This window comes from Cucurbita maxima, unplaced genomic scaffold, assembly GCF_002738345.1.
Source record: "Cucurbita maxima cultivar Rimu unplaced genomic scaffold, Cmax_1.0 Cma_Scf00006, whole genome shotgun sequence".
Lineage (NCBI taxonomy): Eukaryota > Viridiplantae > Streptophyta > Magnoliopsida > Cucurbitales > Cucurbitaceae > Cucurbita > Cucurbita maxima.
The window spans coordinates 4,805,564-4,828,378 of NW_019272022.1; the positions used below are offsets into that span (position 1 = coordinate 4,805,564).

A 22,815-nucleotide genomic window follows, 5' to 3' on the forward strand; every position below is an offset into this window, starting at 1 on the left:
CCCCCCCCCCCCCCCCCCCCCCCCCCCCCCCCCCCCCCCCAAAAAAAAAAAAACTTTCAGAGTTCTGTGAAATTCTGATCATCATATTGAATTGCACTGGATTTGGTTGATTCAAATTGGGTTTTTCTTGTTATGTTTTCGTGCAGCTGTTAGAGTTTGACGAGTCGAAAACTGTTAGTTCATCCGAAGATGACGGTGAATGTGATAAAGGAAGCAAGATGGAATGAATTTGTAGAAAGGTGGATGGGCGGAAGGCATAATTTTTCCATGTGATGAGCGAGTTGTATGAGATCATCCATCCCCCGTCCTGTAAGCTACAACAACCCTTTTACATTGAGTTAATTTATGTGCAAAACTTTGTATCCGAAAAAAACAGATTTTGAAATGAGGTTAGTATGTCCTGTCCTGTCTTGTTTTTAGCTCTCTTAGTTTTCACCTCATCGTAAAGCAAGCGTTTACTGCAACTGTGCCCCACATTTTGTTGGGGTTTCTATAGCAAATTAAAAAAAAAAAAAAAAAAAATTATATAGCCCCCCTCGTCTCTCTTCCCCCGTTAAACTACTTTTTGCTTTATCCATGTTTTTAACAGTTTGACAATTTCGTATAAGAATGGCAGTAACTTTAACTCGTTAATCCAGGCTTAAGTTGGTAGCATTGTGAAGTTTTTTTTATATGTGTAGGGAAGATTTGAACCTCCTTAGCGTTGACATTCAAAAAAAAGTTTGTTAGAGTAACTTTATCTCATTAGTCCAAGCTTTAGGTTGGTACACGTGGGGTGGAGATTTGAACCTCTTGAACTATGCTTGAGGTGACATTCGAAGAAGTTTGTTATAGGCCCTTTAACTCGTTAGTCCAAGCTTTAGGTTGATACATGTGGGGCGGAGATTTGAACCTCTTGAACTATGCTTGAGTTGGCATTTAAAGAAGTTTGTTATGGTCACTTTAACTCGTTAGTCCAAGCTTTAGGTTGTTTCACGTGGTGTGAAGATTTGAAACTCTTGAGCTATGTTTGGGTTGACGTTTGAAAAAGTTCGTTAGCTAAAAAGTTCAAAAAAGTTTGTGAGCAACCTTCAGTTCATCATTCATGCTTCTCGAGGCGTTGCTTGTAAATGGTTGAGCTTCAAACAAAGTGAGGATGATCAGAGTCGTTAATGAAAATTATTCTAAAGCTAAACTCTAACATGAAGGATGATCCGAATAGGAATGGTAGAGCCTTAGACAACAGGGCTAGAAATCTTGATATAGTCTACGCCTCTTGGAATCAAGCCAAGCTTTGTGATGAAGGAGACATTTTATGAAACTGCGAGTAGTCATCTTCCAGAAAACAATAATGGTGTTCCTCTATTATCCCCCATTGTAGAGCTTTTTCATTTTTTCTTTCAGAAAAAGCTGCAACACTATTAACAAGATTTTTAAAATATCTAAGAACACACAAAATGGAAAGCTTCCTAACTTACTTCATAAATATATATATATATATATAATAAAATAAAATAATAGAGCAATAAAAACTTAAAATTTAAGTATTTTGACAAAAAATTAGTATCAAACTAAATACATAATAAATTCAGCCACATTTTTCTAAACAAAATAACTTAAAATATAGAATAAATAATAATGGCTTGTAACTTATTGTAATCAATATTACTTAATTTTGATAACAGACAAAATTTTGCAGATTCCTCTTCCAATATAGTTGGACTCTTCAAAGCTCCATCATTTTCACGTGAACTTTTATTGAATTAATTGTGATTCTGTTTGGTAGCCAAATTATTGGATCATTTGTCTTATTTTTTCCTTTTATAATTTTTTTTTTTTAACGAATTAGTATGAATTATATTTGTTTAGTGTGTAATATTACTTTATAAATGTCAGTAAAATGAATACTTTTAAATCCTTTTCTTTTTAAAATAATTAATTACAGATTATCTTGCTGTCACTTCCAACATTCGGTCCCATTAAAAAAAATAAAAATAAAAATAAAAAGGAGAGATTTGGAATATTGAAAATGTAAAATAATTGATATCTTATTTGGGAGGTTTTTTGTGGCAGTTAGCACGGGCGATTTTTTTGTTCTGTAGCAGCGATTGTAAGGATCGGTCGGCGAATCGACGATTCAGTGTCTTAAGGCAAGCTTTTACCGGCGGAGCGTGTATCTTACGCGAGATTCGATGGCGTATTACGGCGGAGTCAAATGGAGGAGCAACTGGTCGCTGTTAATCGCGACGGTGAACTTTCTGTTAGTTCTGGTCTTAGTTTCTGCAGAACGAGGCCTGAAGATTCCGGGGATTCCGACGCCGGACGGAACACGGCGATATTTCTCCGATGAGCGGCGAGATTTCAAAAGTCTTCTTACATTCGGGAAGGGTTTTCTCTGGCAATCGGACGCCTCTGATTATCAACACGTCTGGCCTGTAAGTGGTTCCCAATCTCCCCCCAATTTACTTTTAATAATAATAATAATAAATCATAAATTAAATAATAAAGTATTTTTCTTCTTCTTCTTCTTTTGAGGCAATTAATAATAAAATAATAAATCTATAAAATGATTGTATTAATTTAAATTCAATAAATAAATTTCTGAGTTAGTACACCTTTTAATTTTTAATTTTTTTTAAGCCGAACAGAAACTTTTTAAGTTAATAATTATATTTTTTAACTTTAAAATTAATAATTTAAAAATTTAAGAGTAATTTTAAATAAAATAAAAGATTTAGGGTACTTTTTTTTATATTAATTTAGCTTATATATATATCTTTATTACTTTATTTACTCGTTCAGTGTAAAAATTATATTGTAATATTTTTTCTAAAATTATATGGAACATATCTTTGTTTATAAAGTTTTATTAGATTTATTAACTTGTTTTATATATACTTTACAAAGTTATATTAAAAATAGAAATTAACCATTAAATACAAAAAAATGAAAAAAAATATTTAATTTCTGAAAAAAAAAATGCTTATTAAAAAATAAAAATGAATGTATAGAACATGGAGTTTGGGTGGCGCATCGTGGTGGGCACGGTGATAGGATTCATGGGAGGCGCATTCGGGAGCGTCGGCGGCATCGGCGGAGGCGGCTTTTTCCTACCAATGCTTAACCTCATAATTGGGTTCGATACCAAATCCTCCACCGCCATATCCAAATGTAAGAAACAAAGGTTAGGAAGCTTTAAACCTCTTGAATTAAAATTGATTCATAATGATTCCGTTTGAACTTATTATAGGTATGATAGTGGGTGCCGCAGTCTCCACTGTGTACTATAACCTTCACCGAAGGCACCCCACGCTTGATGCGCCCATAATTGACTACGATTTGGTGCTCCTGGTCCAGCCCATGCTCATGCTTGGCATCAGTATTGGAGTCGTTTTCAATGTCATTTTTCCTAATTGGATGGTCACAATTCTCCTCATCATCCTTTTCTTATGTAAGTTTTTTTTTTTTTTTTTGGGTTAAATTATGATTTTGATCCTGAAAATTTTTAATTTAGTCGTTATTGTTTGTTTGATGTACTTTTTTTGTTCGTTTTTTTGTTCTTTTGCATCTGTTCTATTCATTTTTTGTTCGTTTATTTGGAATTCATGTCTATAGAGGAGTTGAAACTTGGAAGAAGGAAATGCTCCTAAAAAATCTGTAAATTAGTCATTATTGTTCGTTTCAATGTATTTTTGTGTTCGGTTTTTTGCTCTTTGCATCTGATACCATTCATTTTCTTGTTCGTTTCTTTGGAAGTCATATCTCTCAAGGCATTCTTTAAGGGAGTTGAAACTTGGAAGAAGGAAACGCTCCTAAAAAAGGTTCTAGTTCTCTTCTTATTTCTTTACTTTGTCTAAATTTCTTCCGTTTTGGTTTGAGTTGGGTCGGGTTGTGTTTGATTTAGGACGCCATCAAGCTCGTGAGCGGGTCGGCAGGTGAGTTTCATAAATTATGAATCAATATTGATAACCCTACATACCTTAATTAATTGTAATTACCATTAATTAAAGTAATTAATTTATGATTAGGATCTGAGAGTGGAGAGGAGTACAAGGCTCTGCCTGGTGGGCCTCAGCAGCAGCAGACAGAGCAAACAGAGCAAACAGAGCAAACAGAGCCAGAAGTAAGTTATTTATTTATCGAATAATTAATTACAATTAATAAATTATTTATTTATTTATTTATTGAATTTCAGGTCTCGGTTCTCGAGAATGTGTATTGGAAGGAATTGGGTCTTCTGTTCTTTGTTTGGATTGCATTTCTTGTCCTCCAGATTTTCAAGGTTTCATTTCAGCTTAATTCAGCATAAATTTAATTAGAATATATATTAAAAAAACTAAATTTTTAATTTTTAAACTTTTAAATATAATACTTTACTAAAACTTTAATTTTGAGTTTATTAAATTCAAATATAAATAAATACAAATTTAAACTATTTGTTTACCATTTGATGGACTTTTTTCAACAGGAGAAATCAGCGTCGTGCTCGTGGGAATATTGGACGTTAAACTTCCTACAGGTGCCAGTATCTGTGGGCATATATTTGTACGAGGCAATTAACCTGTACAAAGGGCGAAGGGTAATCACATCTTTGGGAGGACGTCGAACCGATTTTCGAGTTGGGCAGCTTGCCATGTATGCTTGCCTTGGCATGTCGGCTGGCATTGTCGGTGGTTTGCTCGGCGTCGGTGGAGGATCGATCACGGGGCCATTGTTTTTAGAGCTCGGAGTGCATCCATCGGTTATAATTTTATTTCTATTCACTTCGGCTAAGTTATAAGTTTAGTTTAAATTTTTAATATTTATATAACAAGTCTCTAATAATAAATGTTTAATAAGTTTTTTTAATTTATTAAATAAAAAGTTAAAAAGTTTATATAATTTTTAAAAAATTATAAGATAAATATTTAAAATTTAAATGTTGATTTCTCTAATTTGGCTTAGTTTGGGCTACCTTTTGTGTAGGTGGCAAGTGCATCGGCAACCTTCGCTATGATGTTTTCGTCATCAATGTCAGTGGTGGAGTACTCCCTCCTGAACCAGTTTCCAGTGTCATACGGTAATTTTTGTTGGATGATGAAAGTCCCACATCGGTTAATTTAGGGAATGGTCATGGGTTTATAATCTAAGAATACACTCTCCATTGGCATGAGGCCTTTTGGGGAAGCCCAAAGCAAAGCCATGAGAGCTTACGCTCAAAGTGGACAATATCATACCATTGTGGAGAGTCGTGTTCGTCTAACAATTTTGTTTGAGAGGAGGTTTGAAAATAATGTGTTATTATTATTATTTTTTTTTTTTGTAGCGGTTTATTTGGCTGCAGTGGCGATGGTTGCAGCCTACTGTGGGCAGTACGTTGTGAGTAAAATTATTGCTTTCCTTGGAAGAGCTTCGATCGTTATCTTCGTTCTTGCGATCTCGATCTTCATAAGTGCTCTCACGCTTGGTGAGTTTCCAAACCATTTTTCATAACATTTTTTTAAATGTTATATTATAATCTTTTTTCTTTAAAACTTTAATTTTTAATAATTTTTTTTTTCCAAAATTAAAATTTATGTTGTCTTATTGATTTTTTTTTTTAAATGGAAAATAAATTTGTGGTTTAAACAATTTTTTAATTTATTTATTGTTTTTAAGATTAGTTTTAAGTGATATTATTAATATTTATTTATTGTTTTGCAAGGTGGAGTGGGTATATCAAGGTCCTTGGAACGGCTTCAACGAAATGAATATATGGGTTTCGTGGATTTGTGTCGAGTTAGGAATTAGGTTAAAAATAATATTTTTTACTCTATTTTTAAATTCATGTCATTATTGTTATATTATTGTTATTAGGTGAAAGATTGGAACTTTAATATTTTAATTATAAATTGAGGTTATAATGATTTAACCAATTGAATTATACTTAACTTATTAAATGTTATTAGCCATGGATATAGCATTTTTTTTTAGAAAAGGGATAAAATATAAAAATATTTCATAAATGACCAACCCAGTCATCTCACCATGGTTGATCAAACTATGGTTAATCAAGGTTATTATTCATATATGCTCGATCTAGGTCTAACGACGCTTGCATTGGTTGACCCGACTCGAATCGTAGATTGACCTCAACTCAATGTGACATGAACATGCCTCTCGAAACCTTAATACACTCCTTACGCATATCTTAAAAAAAATCATAGTTCATTTTGTAAACCATGAGTAGGAATTATATCTTCGAGATATACTCACAAAAACCCTATATATTGTACTATATTAGATACGATTCGTTTAGTCGATTGTGCATATGGGAGACGAGTGAGCTACATTCATTTATTTAAATTACATTATTAAAATAAAATGAAGAAAAAAAACCTTAAAAATAGATGGGGAAATCTTCTCGTAATTGCGTAACGGAAGTTTTCCCTCGTGGAACATATATATTATTCACGCTATCCTGGAACATCGGTGTCCGATTAAAATCGCACACAGAAGACCAATCTCTTTCTATTCCCACCAATTGAAAACCCTAATTCGTTCTTTTCTCTCCATTTTCGTTCTTGCGAGCTTCGAGCATAACGAAATCGAAGCACCATGGTTTTCTATTTCAAAGCTCGGCCCGACGTTGGCGATTACACCATTTTCATGGGGCTCGACAAGCACGAGAACGAGGAACTCATCAAATACGGCTTCCCCGAGGATATCTGGTAATTTTTCGTTAAGGGTTTCTTTATTGTTTCTGTTTCTTTCCCCGGTTGTTATTTGATGTTAATTTCATTCGGATTGGATGAAAACGATTTCTAAGAATTAATCAAGTCAGGTAGAAGTGTTGATATTTACGTTCTTGCTTGATGGTTTTCGAAATTGATATTCGAATTCCTCTTGACTTGAATGTTACGTTATTTTGCTGCTTGCTTGCTTTGATTTATATAAAAATGGTAGCCATGGCCATCCCTGGTTCTCTTTTCAGAGCTCGATGAAACTGAAAATTAACATTATGAAGGGAATGAGTTTCTTGTTTGCATTGATACCTTGAATTTTGTTTGCGTAATCCTTATCCAGTGATACTGGACTTGGATTTATCGTTTTCTTGAATTTTGTTAGTCTTAATTTTCATTTTAGGGAGGACTTGGCTTAAGATTTCTTCTCTGAACAAAGGTTGTTTCGTGTAGGTTTCACGTGGACAAGATGTCATCTGCCCATGTTTATGTGAGACTGCGAAGAGGGCAGACCATTGATGATATAAGTGAAGGGTTGCTGGAGGATTGTGTTCAGCTTGTCAAAGCAAATTCTATTCAAGGTAGAATTTGAGCAGTCTATTTCTAGAAAATAAAAAAATGACGAACAAGTGAACTAGGTTTGCCTGTATGTTCGTCCTTCAATTTGAACTTTAAGACGCATGTGCACATTTCTGCTGATGACTGTGAACTTGTGTCGCGAGTTAGGAGCCTTTTAACTATTGGCCCTTTTTTCTGGCAGGAAACAAGGTAAACAACATTGATGTCGTGTATACGTCTTGGGCTAATTTGAAGAAAACTGCTTCCATGGATGTTGGTCAAGTTGGTTTTCATAACCCCAAGATGGTAAGGTTCATAGTTTGAATTTTGCAAGTTGATATGTCCCTACGGTTATTTTTTCTTGTCTTTCTTTATTGTTTTAAATAAGTTTTTGTGCATCTTTTATGGATGGGAATATTAAAGGTGGTTTATACAACCGTTGCCTTTGTATACAATTCAGGTCCGAACCGTAAGGGTGGAAAAACGGATCAATGACATTGTCAATAGATTGAACAGGACTAAAGTGGAAAGGAAGCCTGATTTGAAAGGTAAATTGGAAATGACGTTGTTTTGTGTTGTCTTCACCTTTTGCATATGCACGTTTTTTGTTAACTCAAATATGTTGTCGCTATTCCTAGCACATTTATGCACAACTAGTATGAACTTCACTATAATGGCCCAAGCCCACGGCTAGCAGATATTGTCCTCTTTGGGTTTTTCCTTCTGGGCTTCCCCTCAAGGTTTTTAAAACGTGTTTGGAGAGGTTTCCACACCCTTATAAAGAATGTTTCGTTCTCCTCCCAATCGATGTGGGATCTCACATTCATATATTTTGTTTTTTTTTTTTTTTGTTTTGTTGTAAAGTAGTAGTTAACGAGCACTTTGTTTTCCATTACACAGCTGAACGCGAAGCTGTGAATGCAGCTGAAAGAGCAGAGAGGAAGCAACACCTGAGAGAAAAGGTTGGTGCCAATTTTTTGTTCCATTTCTGAATTAACTCCTTTTTGTGGTCTCTACATCTTGGATTGCTATGTTTTTAACTTTTTTTTAAATTTCCGAATAGATAGTTTGGCCATGTCTTTACACAGAAAAATTTACTCCCCTGAGAAACGAAATTCCTTTTGTCATAATTTATTAGGTTTTCTCCTGCTACTGAGCCCTGCATGCACAAGTCATTTTTGGTTTGCCTGTTAACTATCAATTTATACGAGCATTGATAAATGTCTGGTTTAAACATTTTGGTTTGTTACTGTAAAGTACACACACAAACAACAAAGATCTGTATGTTTTCATGATGATTTTGGCATTTCTTTCACATACAAAATGTATGTAAAGAAGCTGGTGGCTGAAAATGTCCATATTCTCTCTAGACATTCTTGCTCTAGCATTATACCAAAAGTTCTGGGCAGTCTTTTTTAACTATTTTGCCAGTGACTACGATCATATTGATCATTCGGCAGCGTATGTTATTATGTTTAGTCTCTATCAAATCTATACGTCAAACCTGGTTTTGTTGCCTAGGTCAGGTGGTTTTCACGAAGTATTATGATTTTTTTTATATCTCGCTGTAGTAAAGTTACATTTTTGCAGAAACGCCGCGAGGAAATGGACAGGTTAGAAAAAGAGAGGCAAGCAGAGCTAAGGAGCTACAGTGGTTTGATGGTCTCCGAGAAGATGACATCTAACAAACAAATTGCAGCGACAAACAAATCGCTACAAGAGCTGGAGGATGATTTCATGTGATCGAATTGATCAGTACAAATGCTGCAAAAAATAGCAGCAGCTAAACTTACTCTTCTTAGAGGTCATTTGCCCATTCAGTTTATGGTTCTTGGCTCAAAGTTGTCCTCTCACGAGTTATCAAATCGTCTTTAGCCTCGATGATATTCAACTTGGCGTCTACTTGATGGCTATACAAATAGAAAATCGAGAGCGAAAAAATGGTCTTCTTTAAGTTGTAATTACTGTCACACTCTTGTTTAACGAGACGATAATCTGGCTCGTTTTGTCATACTTTTGCTTTTCAAATATACTGTAAGAAAAAGGAAAGCCACTGCGTTTTGGGTATGGATCTTCTTTTCTGGTTTTATAATGAGTGATTCATTATCTTTCTGGTCTTTGCTTGCTTTTCGCTCAAGTCGATTGTACTAAAAAGAAGGCCCATTCGTTCCCCTTTTCTTTCTTTTTCGTTGTCATTTGAATGCTTTGGTTGACTCTCTCTGTGTTCTCTTGTTGTATTATTATCCTCCAAGATGGAATGGACGGTCATGGTTTGGTTCTGCTTGGTTTTTGCACCATCATTGAGGGGGGGTTATTGCTTGGCTTCTAGATGGGCGTACCAGTCGAGGTCGTTATATAGGATGATGTTGCTATGGAATCGAACCTATTCCAGATGTTGCTATGGAATCGAGTCTATCCCTGAAGAAAAAAAATTAATATATTGCTTATGTAGTTCATCGTCTCGACCTTTTAGAAGAAGGTTTTGTCCTAAACTGAATTAGATAGGTCTGTCCTTTTAGAAGAAGTTTAGAAAGAAGGTTTTGTTATTAACTGAATTAGATAGGTCTGTTTTTGTTTCAATTCAGTGAATGATTTTGATTTTAAACTTTTAAATTGGTTTTTCACACTATAAATATTGATTTTGAATTTGATTAAAAAAATAATTAGGATTTTACACAATAATTATTGATTTTGAATATGATAAAAATAATTTTAATTATTTTTTAAATATATATCTTCATCAAAATTATTTTTTTCTCGTACCATTTATTATATTAAAATTATAAATTTAGCCTTATTAGGATTTAGATTTTAACATATAATTACTGACTAAATTTTTAAATTTTTTAAAATTTTAGATATAAAATTTAAATTTATATCAATACTAATTAATTTTTAAATTTTGGAATTTTGAGTTTTTGATACAAATTGAAACTAAACATAGCAGGACAGCGCATGTCACACGCTAAATCCTAGTCGTCCAATTTCCAAACGTTGTGTCATCCTAGCCGGTGATTTTGAATCTCTTCAGTCCGCCCGTTTATGTTTGAACAGAACACCGAACCGTTTAAATTGTCGCTCTCAAGTTTTTTAGCCATTTCGCTCTCTTTATTAGTACCTCTATTCTTTTGTTTTGGCGCCTTCGTTCGTTCTTCTTATCAAATTTCTGCTCCTTGACTTCTCCATTGGAATTCTCTAATGTGTCCTGTTTTCAATCGCTGCATCGATTTTCTGTCCTCGATTTATCTGCGCTTCGTCGCTCGACGCTGACTTCGGTGAGTTGCGTAGGGTTTTTTTGGTTAAACTTTGTTAAACTTCCATTCATTCTATGATCTTCTCGTCGGTTATAATTTTATTCGCTTCTTTTCGAAATTCCTTAAGCATTTCAAGTTTGTGAACTCTGTAGTTTTTCTTTTCCATCTATTTTGAGTGATTAACCTGTGGACACTATGAAATGCTCTCGATCTTGTCCTCGTTGTGGTTCTAGTTTATACGAACTTAGGTAGTGTGGCGTTTTCCGTTTATGGAGTTTGATTGTGCAATTTTAATCACTTATCTTATCTTTTTCGCTGTTTTTTACGGCCGTAGAAATTGATTTTTTCTTTTTATTTAGTTGCTTCTCTGATGCTTGTTGCTTACATTCTCAATTGGCTCTTGGCAGTCATTTTCTTCATCTTGAGGTTTGCAGTATGGTCAATAGGTTTTGATGGAAGTATCATGTATTGCGCGAGTTTTAATCAAGGAGATTGATAGCTTATTCCTTTTTTCTTGAAGTTGGATTCAGTTGTTATACCTTTCAGTTTCTTTTCTTGATATTGATATAGACTTGATTTTAGTAATTAACTCTGCATGATTAGGCATTTTTCCTCACTTAGCGTGATTTTTGTGAACATCGATTGCATTCATCTTGTCTCTGGAGGAATATCTAATTTCATATGCTTCTCTTCATTTCTCGTAGAAAGACTGCCTAAAGAAACTTTTCCATCGAAATTACATCCAGAATCTGTTCTTACGGCTGATTTACAATATCATTGATTGATCCAAAGATCCTGTTGAGCTCAGATTTTATACTCCTTTGAAAGGCTAGGATTAAACATTACCTTTTGGTTTCTTTCTTGCCTTTGAATAATGATTATTCACATGTATATATTCTAGCTACTGCCGTATGTTTTATTTTCTCGTACTGTTTTTTGTTCTACTGCCTGCAAATTTTGACAATGTGATGTCTCGTGTTCAGAAAATTTCAGATGAAATGGTAGATTTTTCTATATATGAATAATATAATGGTCTGGATAGAGTTCTTTATAACAAGCCATTGTCGAGTAGGAATAAGGATATTATGCATTTTCCCCTACATGTCAAGGAGTTATGGAAGGTGATAAAACCATTTCAACACCTTCGGACAATCCTGAGGTTGGTGATCAGAGGATACGTGCTCTCCACGGGTAATTTCATTGATCTATATTACTTTTGGCTCCATATTTCTTCTTATTCTGCAAGCTTTATAGTCTCTCTGTTTGCACCTTACTTTATCGTTTCCTTGTAAGTTTTGTAAATCTTCTGAACCAAAATTTTCAGCATAACTCATATAAGCACTGGTATTCTTTCCTCTGACTTCATTCATGACTGGAGAGGAATATCTGTAACTAGCTTGTTGTAATTCTGTCTTTAGCTTCTTGTAATTTTCCTGTCTTTCTTTTCATTTTGCACCGATAAATGTTTGTAATTTAATTTTCTTTGGTTCAACAAGAATTCTTTTTTACTGCTGCGGTTTTATGTTTGAATTGACTTTCTCGCCTGTACCACACATATTCTTATACTGTTGCTTCACATTAGTATTTGTTGGAAGACAAAAACTAAATTCTCTGCTGAACTCTATGTATGTTTTTTGAGAGGATGTTTAGGAGGACCAGTGGCCCTACAAGACGTTCAACCAAAGGACACTGGACACCAGAAGAGGTAAGTTTATCATTCATCATAGTGGGCTGCAATATTTCTCTCATGATGATACATTTTGTTTTGAACTATTTTTTTAGTTCCAAAAATTATATGCTTGAGCGTTGGATAATCTATTTTACTCACATCCAGGATGAAATTTTGCGGAAAGCAGTTGATCATTTCAAAGGCAAAAACTGGAAGAAAATAGGTATTATCAAATATATTACGATTTGCAGTGTGTTGACATATTACAGAAGCCAAGGATAGGTTTTATTGGACTGAAGATGTTTTCATTTTTTGTCATCCTTAACATAATGGAGAATTTCTTCAGTGATCGTGATCTAGGAACTTAATTCATGCTTACTTTATTTTATATAAAGCATTTTTTTTATGGTATCTAATTAATTCTATTCTGGATGATTAGACAACCTAATTAATCATGCATTGTGAAGATGAATTATGTTTGGCATAGACTAATATGTAACTTTTGTTTCATTACTGGTTCATTTGTTATGTTGTTTGTTGTTTGTTGTTTGTAGCTGAATGTTTCAAAGACCGGACTGATGTACAATGTCTGCATAGGTGGCAAAAGGTTTTAAATCCCGAACTTGTCAAAGGTCCATGGTCTAAAGAGGTGATCCACCTGTGAAAGTTGTTTTTAAGTTTATTCTATTCCAGTCATCACGATACTTAATCAGCATATCCTTTCAATAAAGTGTACTCTTTTTATGAAATCCTGCTTGAACATACATGTTTCCCTTGTGAATTGTTTGTAGGAGGATGAAACTATTGTTGAACTGGTGAATAAATATGGACCAAAAAAGTGGTCCACAATTGCAAAACATCTACCCGGACGAATTGGTAAGCAATGCCGAGAAAGGTATGATAATTGAGTTATTTTGTTGCTGATTTATGGATTTTGATTTTACTGTTATACTTATATTCTCTTTGGTAAACTCCCTCTGCTGAAAATTTATTTTATGGAAGCCTGTGTGTTTTTTTGTTGCCATCAATTTGAACTTTTCCTGCATCCGTACTTGATCTTCTATTAAAATTTCAGATGTCCTTCCCATATGTTTTACATAAATTATATCTTTTTTGTCAGGTGGCACAATCATCTTAATCCTAATATAAACAAAGAAGCATGGACCCAAGAAGAGGAGTTAGCTTTAATTCGCGCCCATCAAATTTATGGGAACAGATGGGCAGAGCTAACAAAGTTCTTACCTGGAAGGTATGTCCCATTTGAAGCTTAAGGTTGAGGCATTATGCAGAATTGACATGTGCATTTTAAATTTTGTTTCTTTAAATGTTTTTAGATTAAAGTTGTCACCATCTAAACTTTTTTTGGATTTCTTTTCATTGCAGCATTATTCTCTTGAAGTGCATTTCTTATTCAGTTTTAATTGGAAAATTTTCAACTGATCATGAAAGATGTTATATGTGTGCTTTTACAATCAACAGGACAGACAATGCTATAAAAAATCATTGGAACAGTTCTGTCAAAAAGAAATTGGATTCTTACTTGGCCTCAGGCTTGCTCGCACAACTTCAGGATCCAATTTCTGTTGGACAACCCAACCAACTTCTTGTTTCATCTTCAAAGGTGCTTGGTAGTGGAAATGACAGTGGCTCGTATGGAATGGAAACAGAGGAGATTTCAGAGTGTAGTCAAGATGCAACAGTTGCCGATAGCTTTATGATTGATTCAGCATGTGAAACTCTGCATATGAGAAAGGAATTTCAATTAATTGAGGATTTGGGGTTGGGTAAGGAGCAAAGTTCAAGCCCAGTATCCTGTTCTGAACCTTACTACCACCACCACCCTGCCATGGAAGAAATAACTTGTCCCATAGCTGAGTTTGATCAAGAAGTGGGTCACTGTTCGTCACCTAAAGAGAAAAATCCCTCGCATGATTGTAGAACAACTTCAAATAGGAAGTACCAATGTCATTTGAATGAGTTTCCTAACATCTCTTCGTTACAATTGGATAAAGAAGCACCTCAGTTTGAAGCAATTAGTACTGGGATGAGCGAAAGCCATGGAGCTGGCAGTTCTGCTCAAAATCCTTCAATGGTAAAAGGAGCTACGGCTTCTGTCCAAATAGAGTGCAGGTTTATATCTGACGATGAGTTTTGCAGGGTTCTATTCTCAGATTCAAAAAGTGACCAATGCAATCTGTCTATTAATCTTAGAAAAGGCTCTTATGTACCTGAAATGTGCGATTTCGAAGTTCCAGTTCAATCCTTGGGCACACGAAAAGTGGAAAATAACCATCCTTCAGCTTTCCAAGTATATGATTATCCTTCAGGATCGGATGTGCAGGAAAAAAATTTGTTGCCTCAGTCCTGTATGCACATTCCATCCGTGGTTTCTGTTAATAATGAAATGATTTTATTAGGTGGTACTGGATCCAATAAGCTCTTTGTAGGAGCCCGAGAACACGAATGCGTAACTAGCCAAGAGAATGGATTCGTCTATGATGGTGGAACATTCAGGCCTTCCTGTTTTCATGTGACAGATAACCCAGAAATGCAAGAACAAAGCACAGGGACTTGTTCCCATGAAAGACCAAAACCACATAATGAACATCTAGACTCAGGAGTTCTATGTTATGAGCCTCCTCGTTTTCCAAGTTTGGATGTTCCCTTTTTCAACTGTGATCTCATACAAGCTGGAAGTGAAATGCAGTACAGCCCACTTGGAATACGTCAGTTGATGATGTCTTCTCTAAACGGTGTTACTCCATTTAGATTATGGGATTCTCCATCTCATGATACTAGTCCAGATGCTGTACTTAAAAACGCTGCCGAAACTTTCTCGAGTACTCCATCCATTTTGAAGAAACGGCACCGCGATTTTCTGTCTCCTCCTTCTGAAAGAAGAATTGACAAAAAACTTGAAACCGTTGTTACATCCAGATTGACAGAAAACTTCTCACGTTTGGATGTTGTGTTCAAGGATGTACCAGAAAGTACTGAAGATAAAGAAAATATGCATTGTACGTTTGAGAAGAAACAAGGGACTGCTGATGTCGAGATATGCGTTCAATCCACACCTGAAATTGTAAGCCATATTTCAGCAATTTTCTTGAAAGATGATTATTTTAATTATATTGAGCAATCAATCAAGTTTACTTCTGGCAGGTGCCTTCTGGAGTCCTGGTTGAACATGATGCCAATGATCTGCTTCTCCATGCTGTTGATCAAAACACTCTCAGTTCAAGTGCAAGAATTAAGAAACGACACTCTTCTGAGAATTCACATGGACCTAGCAGCCCTCCTAATTACTGCAAGAATCATCCAGAAAGTGATTCGGTCGCAACAATGTGCGAACTCCCGGTCATTTTATCGGCTTCTGTTAAGAAGACGGATGATAATCGTCCGCAGATTGCCACCACCGGAATTGCTTCATTGTAAGATACATCCTCCTCCCTATCTCTAATGCATTATTCATTGTAAGTTATTTTTTTCTATTAGGGGCTTCAATGGACATTTCTGTTATCATGTTCTATAGACCTGGTGAAACTCCAGTTAAGAGAAGTATTGATTCCCCTTCGGCTTGGATGTCACCTTGGTTCTTCAATTCTTTCCTACCCGGGCCGAGGATCGATACAGAAATATCGATTGAGGTAGTTAGTCGTTTAGATTCCTTCTGATTAAGCTGCAGTTGTGCCAGAAATTTGTGTAAATAGATTTTTATCAGTATTGTTGGATTTGTTTGTGTTTTTAGGACATTGGATATTTTTCTAGCCCCAAGGAAAGAAGCCTTGATGCAATTGGGTTAATGAAGCAAGTGAGCGAGCGAACGGCAGCTGCCTGTGCCAATGCCCATGAAGTGTTGGGAAACGAAACTCCAGAGACACTACTCACAGGAACGCGCATGAAGCATCGCCATTGTGATGAAACTGTTCTGGTATGATTCTCTTAACAAGTGCCTGTGAAATTGATTTTATATTGTATTGCGAAGAATTGTAAGCTTCTGCTATTTTATACTTCCAGGCGGAATGTCGGACGTTGGATTTCAGCGAATGTGGCTCTCCAAGTGAAGTGGGGACATGAAAACTACAGCTGCGACCACCCTACCAAGTCCCCCGTCTTATCTTCTCAAAGGCTGCAGATAGCAATTTATTGGTACCACCTCCAACTCGTCTTTCAATTTTCCAATGTCTTTTAGTGTAATAATATCATCAATAATCAAATGCCATTTAAACAAAATACCATCTGTAAACGCGAATGATATGATAAACTTTCGAAGCTTTTCATCAAGGCATATTTGCCCGCTGGGGTAACTCTCGAAATACTACAAAATAAGTTTTTGAGCGTTTCAATTACAACAAATTGGCTTCCAGTAAGAAAGCAAGAATTTTATTCAGAAGTGAAAGGGGGATGGATGATGATGTGCGTGCTTGGCTGCTTCTTCCAACAAAACTAAACGACACGAGTTACGGCTGCATGGATTCCATCCGCAAGGTGTGGGACGGTCCTCGAGCTCAATCCAGCCATGCTGATTCTCCTGCGCAGGTAACAGTCAAATGAACAAATGTTCAAAAACAAAACCAAAATGTTTCGATTTCATTTGAGCATATTATGTTCATAATATGTTCGATATAAGAACTTGTCACTTTTCAATGTTTTTAGGTAGAATTTTAATTTTCAAATTCCTATGGTTACAAATGCACAATTGCGTTCCTCTTTTCTTTTCAATTTACGAAAGAAAAAGGCAATTTTAAAGATTTAAAAACGAAAACACTCCAGGTGATAAAACTGCGTTCTGATAGCACATACTTGAAATGAATGGCATTTTGGCAGAATTTTAAAGCAAAATTGAAACAAGGCTTGCTTACCCATCAGAAGTCATGTATATGTGATATTCTTTGGTCATGAAGCTAACTTGTTCTGGGTTCAGTCCTGTGAAAGTAAACATTCCAATCTGCTTGATGATGTGACTCCAGTCACCAGGTGTACCTGCCACACACACACCATTTTCATGCTAACTCAGCACCACATCCTCTCTCTACACGCCGACCAAAACATTACCATCCTTTGTCTAAAACCAAGCTTCTAAATCTTACATTATTTAAATTAACCCATACCACACGAAGTAAATCTAAAAGGTAAAATCTAAGTCAAGTAATAGTTTTTTTTTTTTTTTTTAGTTTTAAAAATATTCATTAAATCGAGAATGGAGAGGAATTTTTCCCTTTTAGCTCAACGGAATGGGAGACCAGAATTATATTTCCATCCTTGCTCACTTCACATTTTATATATAAATATAAATTTATCTATATAGGCATAAAACTAACTTGAATTATATATATACATATATTTATTTATTTATATTATTTATGTACATATTTACTTCTTTACTTACCCCATCAATAAATAAATAAATATTTTTTAAAAAGTGGGAAAGTCTTTTGGTAGATAATTGAAATTTAAGCATTTTTTAAAATTATGTTTAACTTTATATTATATATGGATTTATTAGATGTTCAACCATTTTTTATTAAGAAAATATAAAAAAGAATATTGAAGAAAGAAAATTATCTATTAAAATATTTAATAGGAAAATGAAAAAAATATTCCTGCTAACTATAATCATGGTCAAGGTTTTTTCTTTTTATTTTTTCTTTTACTTTAGTTGATTTAGATCCAGGGAACATTTGCAAAAAATTTAGAGATCAAGATTATTGGCGTCGACCATCGACCATTATGAAACTTTTAAATCAATAATACTTGAAAGAACATGTAAATACTAGCAGGGATATCAGGAGAATAAATACTAACCTCTAGCGCGCAAGGCATCAAAAAGTTGCTGACGCATGCTAATAATGCGGTCTGCCATGGACTTCAACTCAATAGTCCATTCATCGAACAAATTCCTAAAGTTCAAGTGAAGAAATCGATTTCATGATGCATGAACAGTTCAATATAATTTTTCGAGAAAGGATTTCTACATGAGCATCTTGCATGTATGTTTCACTTTCCCAGTCTCAGTTGGGGTAACATAAAAAGTTTTTATTAGTACCTGTCCTTCAGGATTGTGGCAACAATGGATGCACCATGAATGGGTGGGTTTGAGTACATGGGCCTTATTACCAGTTTTAGCTGACTCTCTACCCTGCTCGCAACATCAGCATTCTTGCACACCTGTTCAACAGTTACAAAAAGTGAGATCAAAGCAATAAAACTGGGGATACCAGCTCAGACCCCACATCTCCATGCCTAAGAGATTTTTTTTTTTTTTGTTTTTTTAAGGAAAAAATGTGATCAGTACCCCACAATTCAGAAAATTGTAATCTTACCAATTGAGTTAACTTTTTTTTGTTAATATACTAATACAAAAGATGATACTACACGGGTTATATTATTTGCATTTGGGTTAAAGGAAAAGGTACCGTTTGAATTCTTCCCTCTAAATGTTAACTCGATTATATCCTTGGTAATATTAGCCAAAAAGTAGTTATTTCCACGAATAAAATGTACAATTTTCTAGAGTGCAAGAATTTATAATTTCAAAAGACACTAGGTGGGAGTGTAACGTCTATAATTTACTTCTCAATTTGTAATAGAACCTTCTTTCATCATCAATACCACACAAATTCCATTAACTAATGATTAAATCAATGAAGATATGATGTTCCATGGCATCCCAATGAAGTAAGAACACTCCTTTAGAAACTTACAATGCTTAAAGCGCCAACACGTTCGCCATAAAGCCCCAAGTTCTTTGCATAACTCTGGGCTACAAAACATTCACCTCCATCAGCAACAAATAATCGTACAGGTTGTGCATCCGTATCCAAACTTCCACTGGCAAAACCCTGGATCATAAGAAGCAAAAAAATATCAGAAAAACTGATACGCACATGTATGAAGCTGTTAAGAAATGTCATTTTTCATTTTATACTATGTAGAACTCTACCTGATAAGCACTGTCAAAGAAAGGTAAAAGCTGTTTTGATCTCATCAATTTCCTGATCTGATCCCATTGTTCAAGGGTTGGATCGACACCAGTTGGATTATGAGCACATGCATGAAGCAGAACTATAGCTCCAGGTGGAGCAGAACCTAGATCTTCCAAGAGGCCTGTGACACATTAAAGTTGGTAGACCAAGAGGTAAGAAATGGTAAGGAACTGGCATTCTCAACATCAAAATTTAAGTAACAAATCCTCTTGAATCACTCTCTTATGTCACAAGTTGGAACTGTAGTGACTTGTTCATGTCGAGAATAATTAAATTATGCCAGCATTTCCATAACCGATAAAACACAATGGAAGTCAAAATGGAGATAGAACGAAGAAAAAAATGTTTGGAAATGTCACAGGGTACAGGTTTGAACCTTGAAAATTCAGCCCTCGTGTTGAGGGATCATAATACCGGTAAGTTTTTACAGACAGCCCAGCCAGAGTAAAAACTTTGGGATGGTTTCCCCATGTTGGCAGGGGGATGTATATTTGCCGCTGGAATACATGAAAGAAAGAAAAAAAAAGGCATGTTAAGACAGTTTTATCACCATGTACAAGAAAAACATATTAAGTACGTTAATGAACAGCTGACCACTTCTCACCTCATGATAATGCCTTGCCAAAAATTCACCACCAACCCTCAATGATCCAGTACCAGACAAGCATTGAACTGTTGCAACACGATTCTCAAGAATGGCGGGGCTATATCAAAGTAAGGATTAGAAACACGATCCAAAAGAATACTATTGAATTAAGGCTACTATACTACTGATCCAAGTATGAGCAACCAAATGTAAAAGGCAATAACTAACCAACAGTAAGTAAAAACCGGTACAGCTTACCTGTTCGCACCAAAAATGAGCTTAGCGCTCTGTTTATTAAACTCTGCCAATCCAACAATCGGAAGATACTCCTTAACTCGTGTACTGTGGATCATTAAAATCAGAACCTCAGCCTATATCTATATCAAGTAAGATTCACAAGAGAATGATCAAGAAAAGTACATATCGTTAACAAGCTGGTGCTCTGCTTTTCTGACAACGTTCAAGACAAGAGGTTTTCCTTCCTATCAGATCAAAACACCAAAAGATTAAAATGCTCCTAACTAACACTTTGGCATCTTAATCACGAATAATATCAAGATTTAAAGCCACAGAAACGTACCTCAGTTCTGTAAGCACCAACGCCCAAATTCAACTTGTTCGGGCTCGGATCTTTGTTATACGCAACAGTCACCTATCCATATTCAAAGTTCAACACAGTAACTGATATATGTAAAACTTGCAAAACATCAGATAAATAGAAGCAAAATGTGCAAATATGCAATTTAAAAAGTAAGCGAGCAGACTTTTGTCCGATAGTCATTCTATTCCCTAAAGAAAATCCTTCAACGTTTCCAAAGCCGTAATAAACCAGCTGATGAGCCAAACAATTTCCAAAAGAGTACAAAATGACATAAGAAATAACAACCAATTAAATTTAAACGAAAACACACAGGAACGATCACGATCCACAAACAGCCAAAAAGAAATTCCCGATCGCGTGTATCCAAAAGTTCGGACATAATTCATTTCCGTAACATACCGTATAATAGAAACAAAAAGTCAAAATCAGATATAAGAAACACTAAAACCTAAACAGAAATCAATCACCGCAAAAGAAAAGAAAAAAACTAACACAAGAATATAACGAAATCCTCAGAACTAGTCCGCAACTAAACAAAGCAGATTGAAGAGCACAGCAATGAAAAACCTAGAGCGATTGATCAAAAGAGCTAGAGAAAGAGAATACCCCGAGAATAGGATCTTCAGGAGCACGAAGAACGTGAGCGAAAACAGAATCGCTGTGCAGCGAGGAAGCGACAGAAGCAGAGAGTGAATCAGCCATAGAGGATGAAGACGATTCGACCAGATGTCTTACGAGAGCGTTGATTCTCCGATCGGTAGGATCGGTATTTGAACTCCAAGTACGGGGAATAGCAGCGTGTTCAACGCCAAACAAGGGGCGCATCTTGTTTGATCGAAATTTCCCTTTTAACGCTTTGGCTTTTCGTTTTCGAGTTTTTTTTTTCCCTCTCACTTTCTCTCCTTCTTTTCCTTTTTCAACTTTGGCGCTGTTTTCATTTTACGGTTCGATTTTGCCTTTTATATGTAGTCGAAGCCGACGAACCGACATATTTCATTTTCCGAATTATCAGATTATACACATTTTCTTTTTTTTTAATTATTATTATAATGAATTATTACTATATAAATAAATATAATTAAATAAGCTAAACATTAATATAAGTAAGCAAAATATAATTTCCAAAAATTATGCAAAAGAATACATTGTAATTTTTTTTGTTTCAAGTGTTTATTTTAAAAAATTCCAAATTCTAAGAGTAAAAATGATAATTTTTAAAGAGGTTAAATTAAAATTTTGGAGAAAGCTAAAATTTAATTCATATGATGTTGAAAATAAAATTAATGTCTTCGTGATGTTCATGAATTAAAATTCTAATAAATATATCTATTAAATATTTAATTTTACTATTTAAAATTACAAAAAAAAAATTACGAATTATAAGATCAGAATAATTAAATTTGTAATTCAATTTTAAATATAAAATGAAATTAGTGGAATTGACACGTGGTTTGTTAAGCGGTAATGTTGGCACGTACTACGAGGGAGAAAGAAGGGCACATGGCGCGGCCCATAGTTTGACGCGTGACTTTCATGTGCCAATAGGAGATAGAGATTACGATTATTTTACATTGGCACGTCTCTCGAGAACTCCCACGTGGCTCATGACACGTGCGTCTGCGGTGGATTGGGATAATTTATCATTCTATTTTATATAAAAAATAAATAAATTAGAGTATTAAGTGTTATATAATAAAATATTTATGTTGCTAATATTCTTGTTCTTTTTGACATTTTCATTTTAAATACGAATTATATTGTAGCTTAATTTAAAATAGGAAGTGTTTATTTATTCACTTCAATTATTCTTTAATATTTTAAAAAATATGATAATATCTATCACATAATAATTAGCTAATTCGGTCAAGTTTTCGGGTATTAAATTACGTGTAAATTTTACCAATAAATATAATAAAATAAATAAATAAGTATTTTAACCTTAACGTCAAATTTATTATAAGGGATGCTAGCCTTTCCGTCCACGCAAAGGATTATTAATTTCCATCACGAGAATTGTCAACATACATGAGACATCTACCAAGTACGGAATTATCATATTTGTGGCCAAACTCTTTCAAAGACAATTCTATTTCACAATTATTTCCACACTTTATTTATTTCAATATATATATATATATATAGTCTAATGACTCATCAATCAAATAAAAATATTTTTTAAAAAGGTTATATTATAAGTTGTCAAAATTGCAAATAAAAATTGAATTTTGTCTAATTTTGAGCGCTAATTTGATGAAATTGGTGTTGGATGATGAAATTCCCACATCGGCTAATTTAGGGAATGATCATGGATTTATAAGTGAAGAATACTAACTCCATTGGTATGAGGCCTTTTGGGAAGCCCAAAGCAAAGCCATGAGAGCTTACGCTCAAAGTGGACAATATCATACCATTGTGGAGAGTCGTGTTCGTCTAACATGGTATCAGAGCCATGCCCTAAACTTAGTCGTGCCAATAGATTGG

At 34.7% G+C, this 22,815-nt stretch overlaps 4 protein-coding genes and 1 pseudogene across 4 annotated transcripts in view; 4 read left to right on the top strand and 1 right to left on the bottom strand.

Annotated features, from left to right (window-relative positions):
* Positions 1 to 532, top strand: part of LOC111480990 (signal peptide peptidase-like) — a 5,143-nt gene extending 4,611 nt beyond the window's left edge. The window contains exon 12 of the mRNA XM_023126240.1: positions 147 to 532. Within this exon, the coding sequence (XP_022982008.1) occupies positions 147 to 227 (81 nt within the window). The 3' untranslated portion in view covers positions 228 to 532. The remainder of the gene's footprint in view (positions 1 to 146) is intronic.
* Positions 533 to 2,007: 1,475 nt separating this feature from the next.
* On the top strand, positions 2,008 to 5,884 carry LOC111481095 (sulfite exporter TauE/SafE family protein 3-like). The gene is made up of 11 exons (XM_023126428.1): positions 2,008 to 2,414; positions 2,991 to 3,150; positions 3,230 to 3,430; positions 3,736 to 3,800; positions 3,884 to 3,914; positions 4,008 to 4,102; positions 4,175 to 4,261; positions 4,448 to 4,720; positions 4,945 to 5,038; positions 5,285 to 5,425; positions 5,663 to 5,884. Exons 1-11 carry the CDS (start codon positions 2,172 to 2,174, stop codon positions 5,746 to 5,748), a joined length of 1,476 nt encoding a protein of 491 aa, XP_022982196.1. The 5' UTR covers positions 2,008 to 2,171; the 3' UTR covers positions 5,749 to 5,884.
* Positions 5,885 to 6,406: 522 nt separating this feature from the next.
* LOC111481015 (coiled-coil domain-containing protein 25) lies at positions 6,407 to 9,353 on the top strand. Its single transcript, XM_023126281.1, has 6 exons — positions 6,407 to 6,668; positions 7,134 to 7,261; positions 7,441 to 7,544; positions 7,699 to 7,786; positions 8,139 to 8,200; positions 8,829 to 9,353. The coding sequence occupies exons 1-6, from the start codon at positions 6,556 to 6,558 to the stop codon at positions 8,979 to 8,981; spliced, it is 648 nt and encodes a 215-aa protein (XP_022982049.1). The 5' UTR covers positions 6,407 to 6,555; the 3' UTR covers positions 8,982 to 9,353.
* A 987-nt stretch (positions 9,354 to 10,340) lies between these two features.
* Positions 10,341 to 16,378, top strand: LOC111480789 (annotated as a pseudogene).
* A 20-nt stretch (positions 16,379 to 16,398) lies between these two features.
* On the bottom strand, positions 16,399 to 21,259 carry LOC111480790 (aspartate aminotransferase, cytoplasmic). The gene is made up of 12 exons (XM_023125956.1): positions 20,941 to 21,259; positions 20,314 to 20,385; positions 20,154 to 20,215; positions 19,992 to 20,075; positions 19,752 to 19,851; positions 19,524 to 19,644; positions 19,105 to 19,268; positions 18,866 to 19,003; positions 18,208 to 18,329; positions 17,967 to 18,061; positions 17,024 to 17,144; positions 16,399 to 16,692 (listed from the first exon to the last, which is right to left on the bottom strand). Exons 1-12 carry the CDS (start codon positions 21,157 to 21,159, stop codon positions 16,608 to 16,610), a joined length of 1,383 nt encoding a protein of 460 aa, XP_022981724.1. The 5' UTR covers positions 21,160 to 21,259; the 3' UTR covers positions 16,399 to 16,607.
* Between the last annotated feature and the right edge of the window lie 1,556 nt (positions 21,260 to 22,815).

Bases quoted from the DNA above. Each gene is read 5' to 3' on its own strand.
- LOC111481095 (XM_023126428.1), top strand. From the start codon at position 2,172: ATGGCGTATTACGGCGGAGTCAAATGGAGGAGCAACTGGTCGCTGTTA. The intron at 3,915-4,007 runs GTGAGTTTCATA...ATTTATGATTAG, and splicing joins GCTCGTGAGCGGGTCGGCAG to GATCTGAGAGTGGAGAGGAG. The intron at 5,039-5,284 runs GTAATTTTTGTT...TTTTTTTTGTAG, and splicing joins CCAGTTTCCAGTGTCATACG to CGGTTTATTTGGCTGCAGTG.
- LOC111481015 (XM_023126281.1), top strand. From the start codon at position 6,556: ATGGTTTTCTATTTCAAAGCTCGGCCCGACGTTGGCGATTACACCATT. The intron at 7,262-7,440 runs GTAGAATTTGAG...TTTTTCTGGCAG, and splicing joins CAAAGCAAATTCTATTCAAG to GAAACAAGGTAAACAACATT. The intron at 7,545-7,698 runs GTAAGGTTCATA...TATACAATTCAG, and splicing joins GTTTTCATAACCCCAAGATG to GTCCGAACCGTAAGGGTGGA.
- LOC111480790 (XM_023125956.1), bottom strand. From the start codon at position 21,159: ATGCGCCCCTTGTTTGGCGTTGAACACGCTGCTATTCCCCGTACTTGG. The intron at 19,645-19,751 runs GTGAGAAGTGGT...CATGTATTCCAG, and splicing joins TGGCAAGGCATTATCATGAG to CGGCAAATATACATCCCCCT. The intron at 18,330-18,865 runs GTAAGTTTCTAA...ACTGTTGAACAG, and splicing joins GTGTTGGCGCTTTAAGCATT to GTGTGCAAGAATGCTGATGT.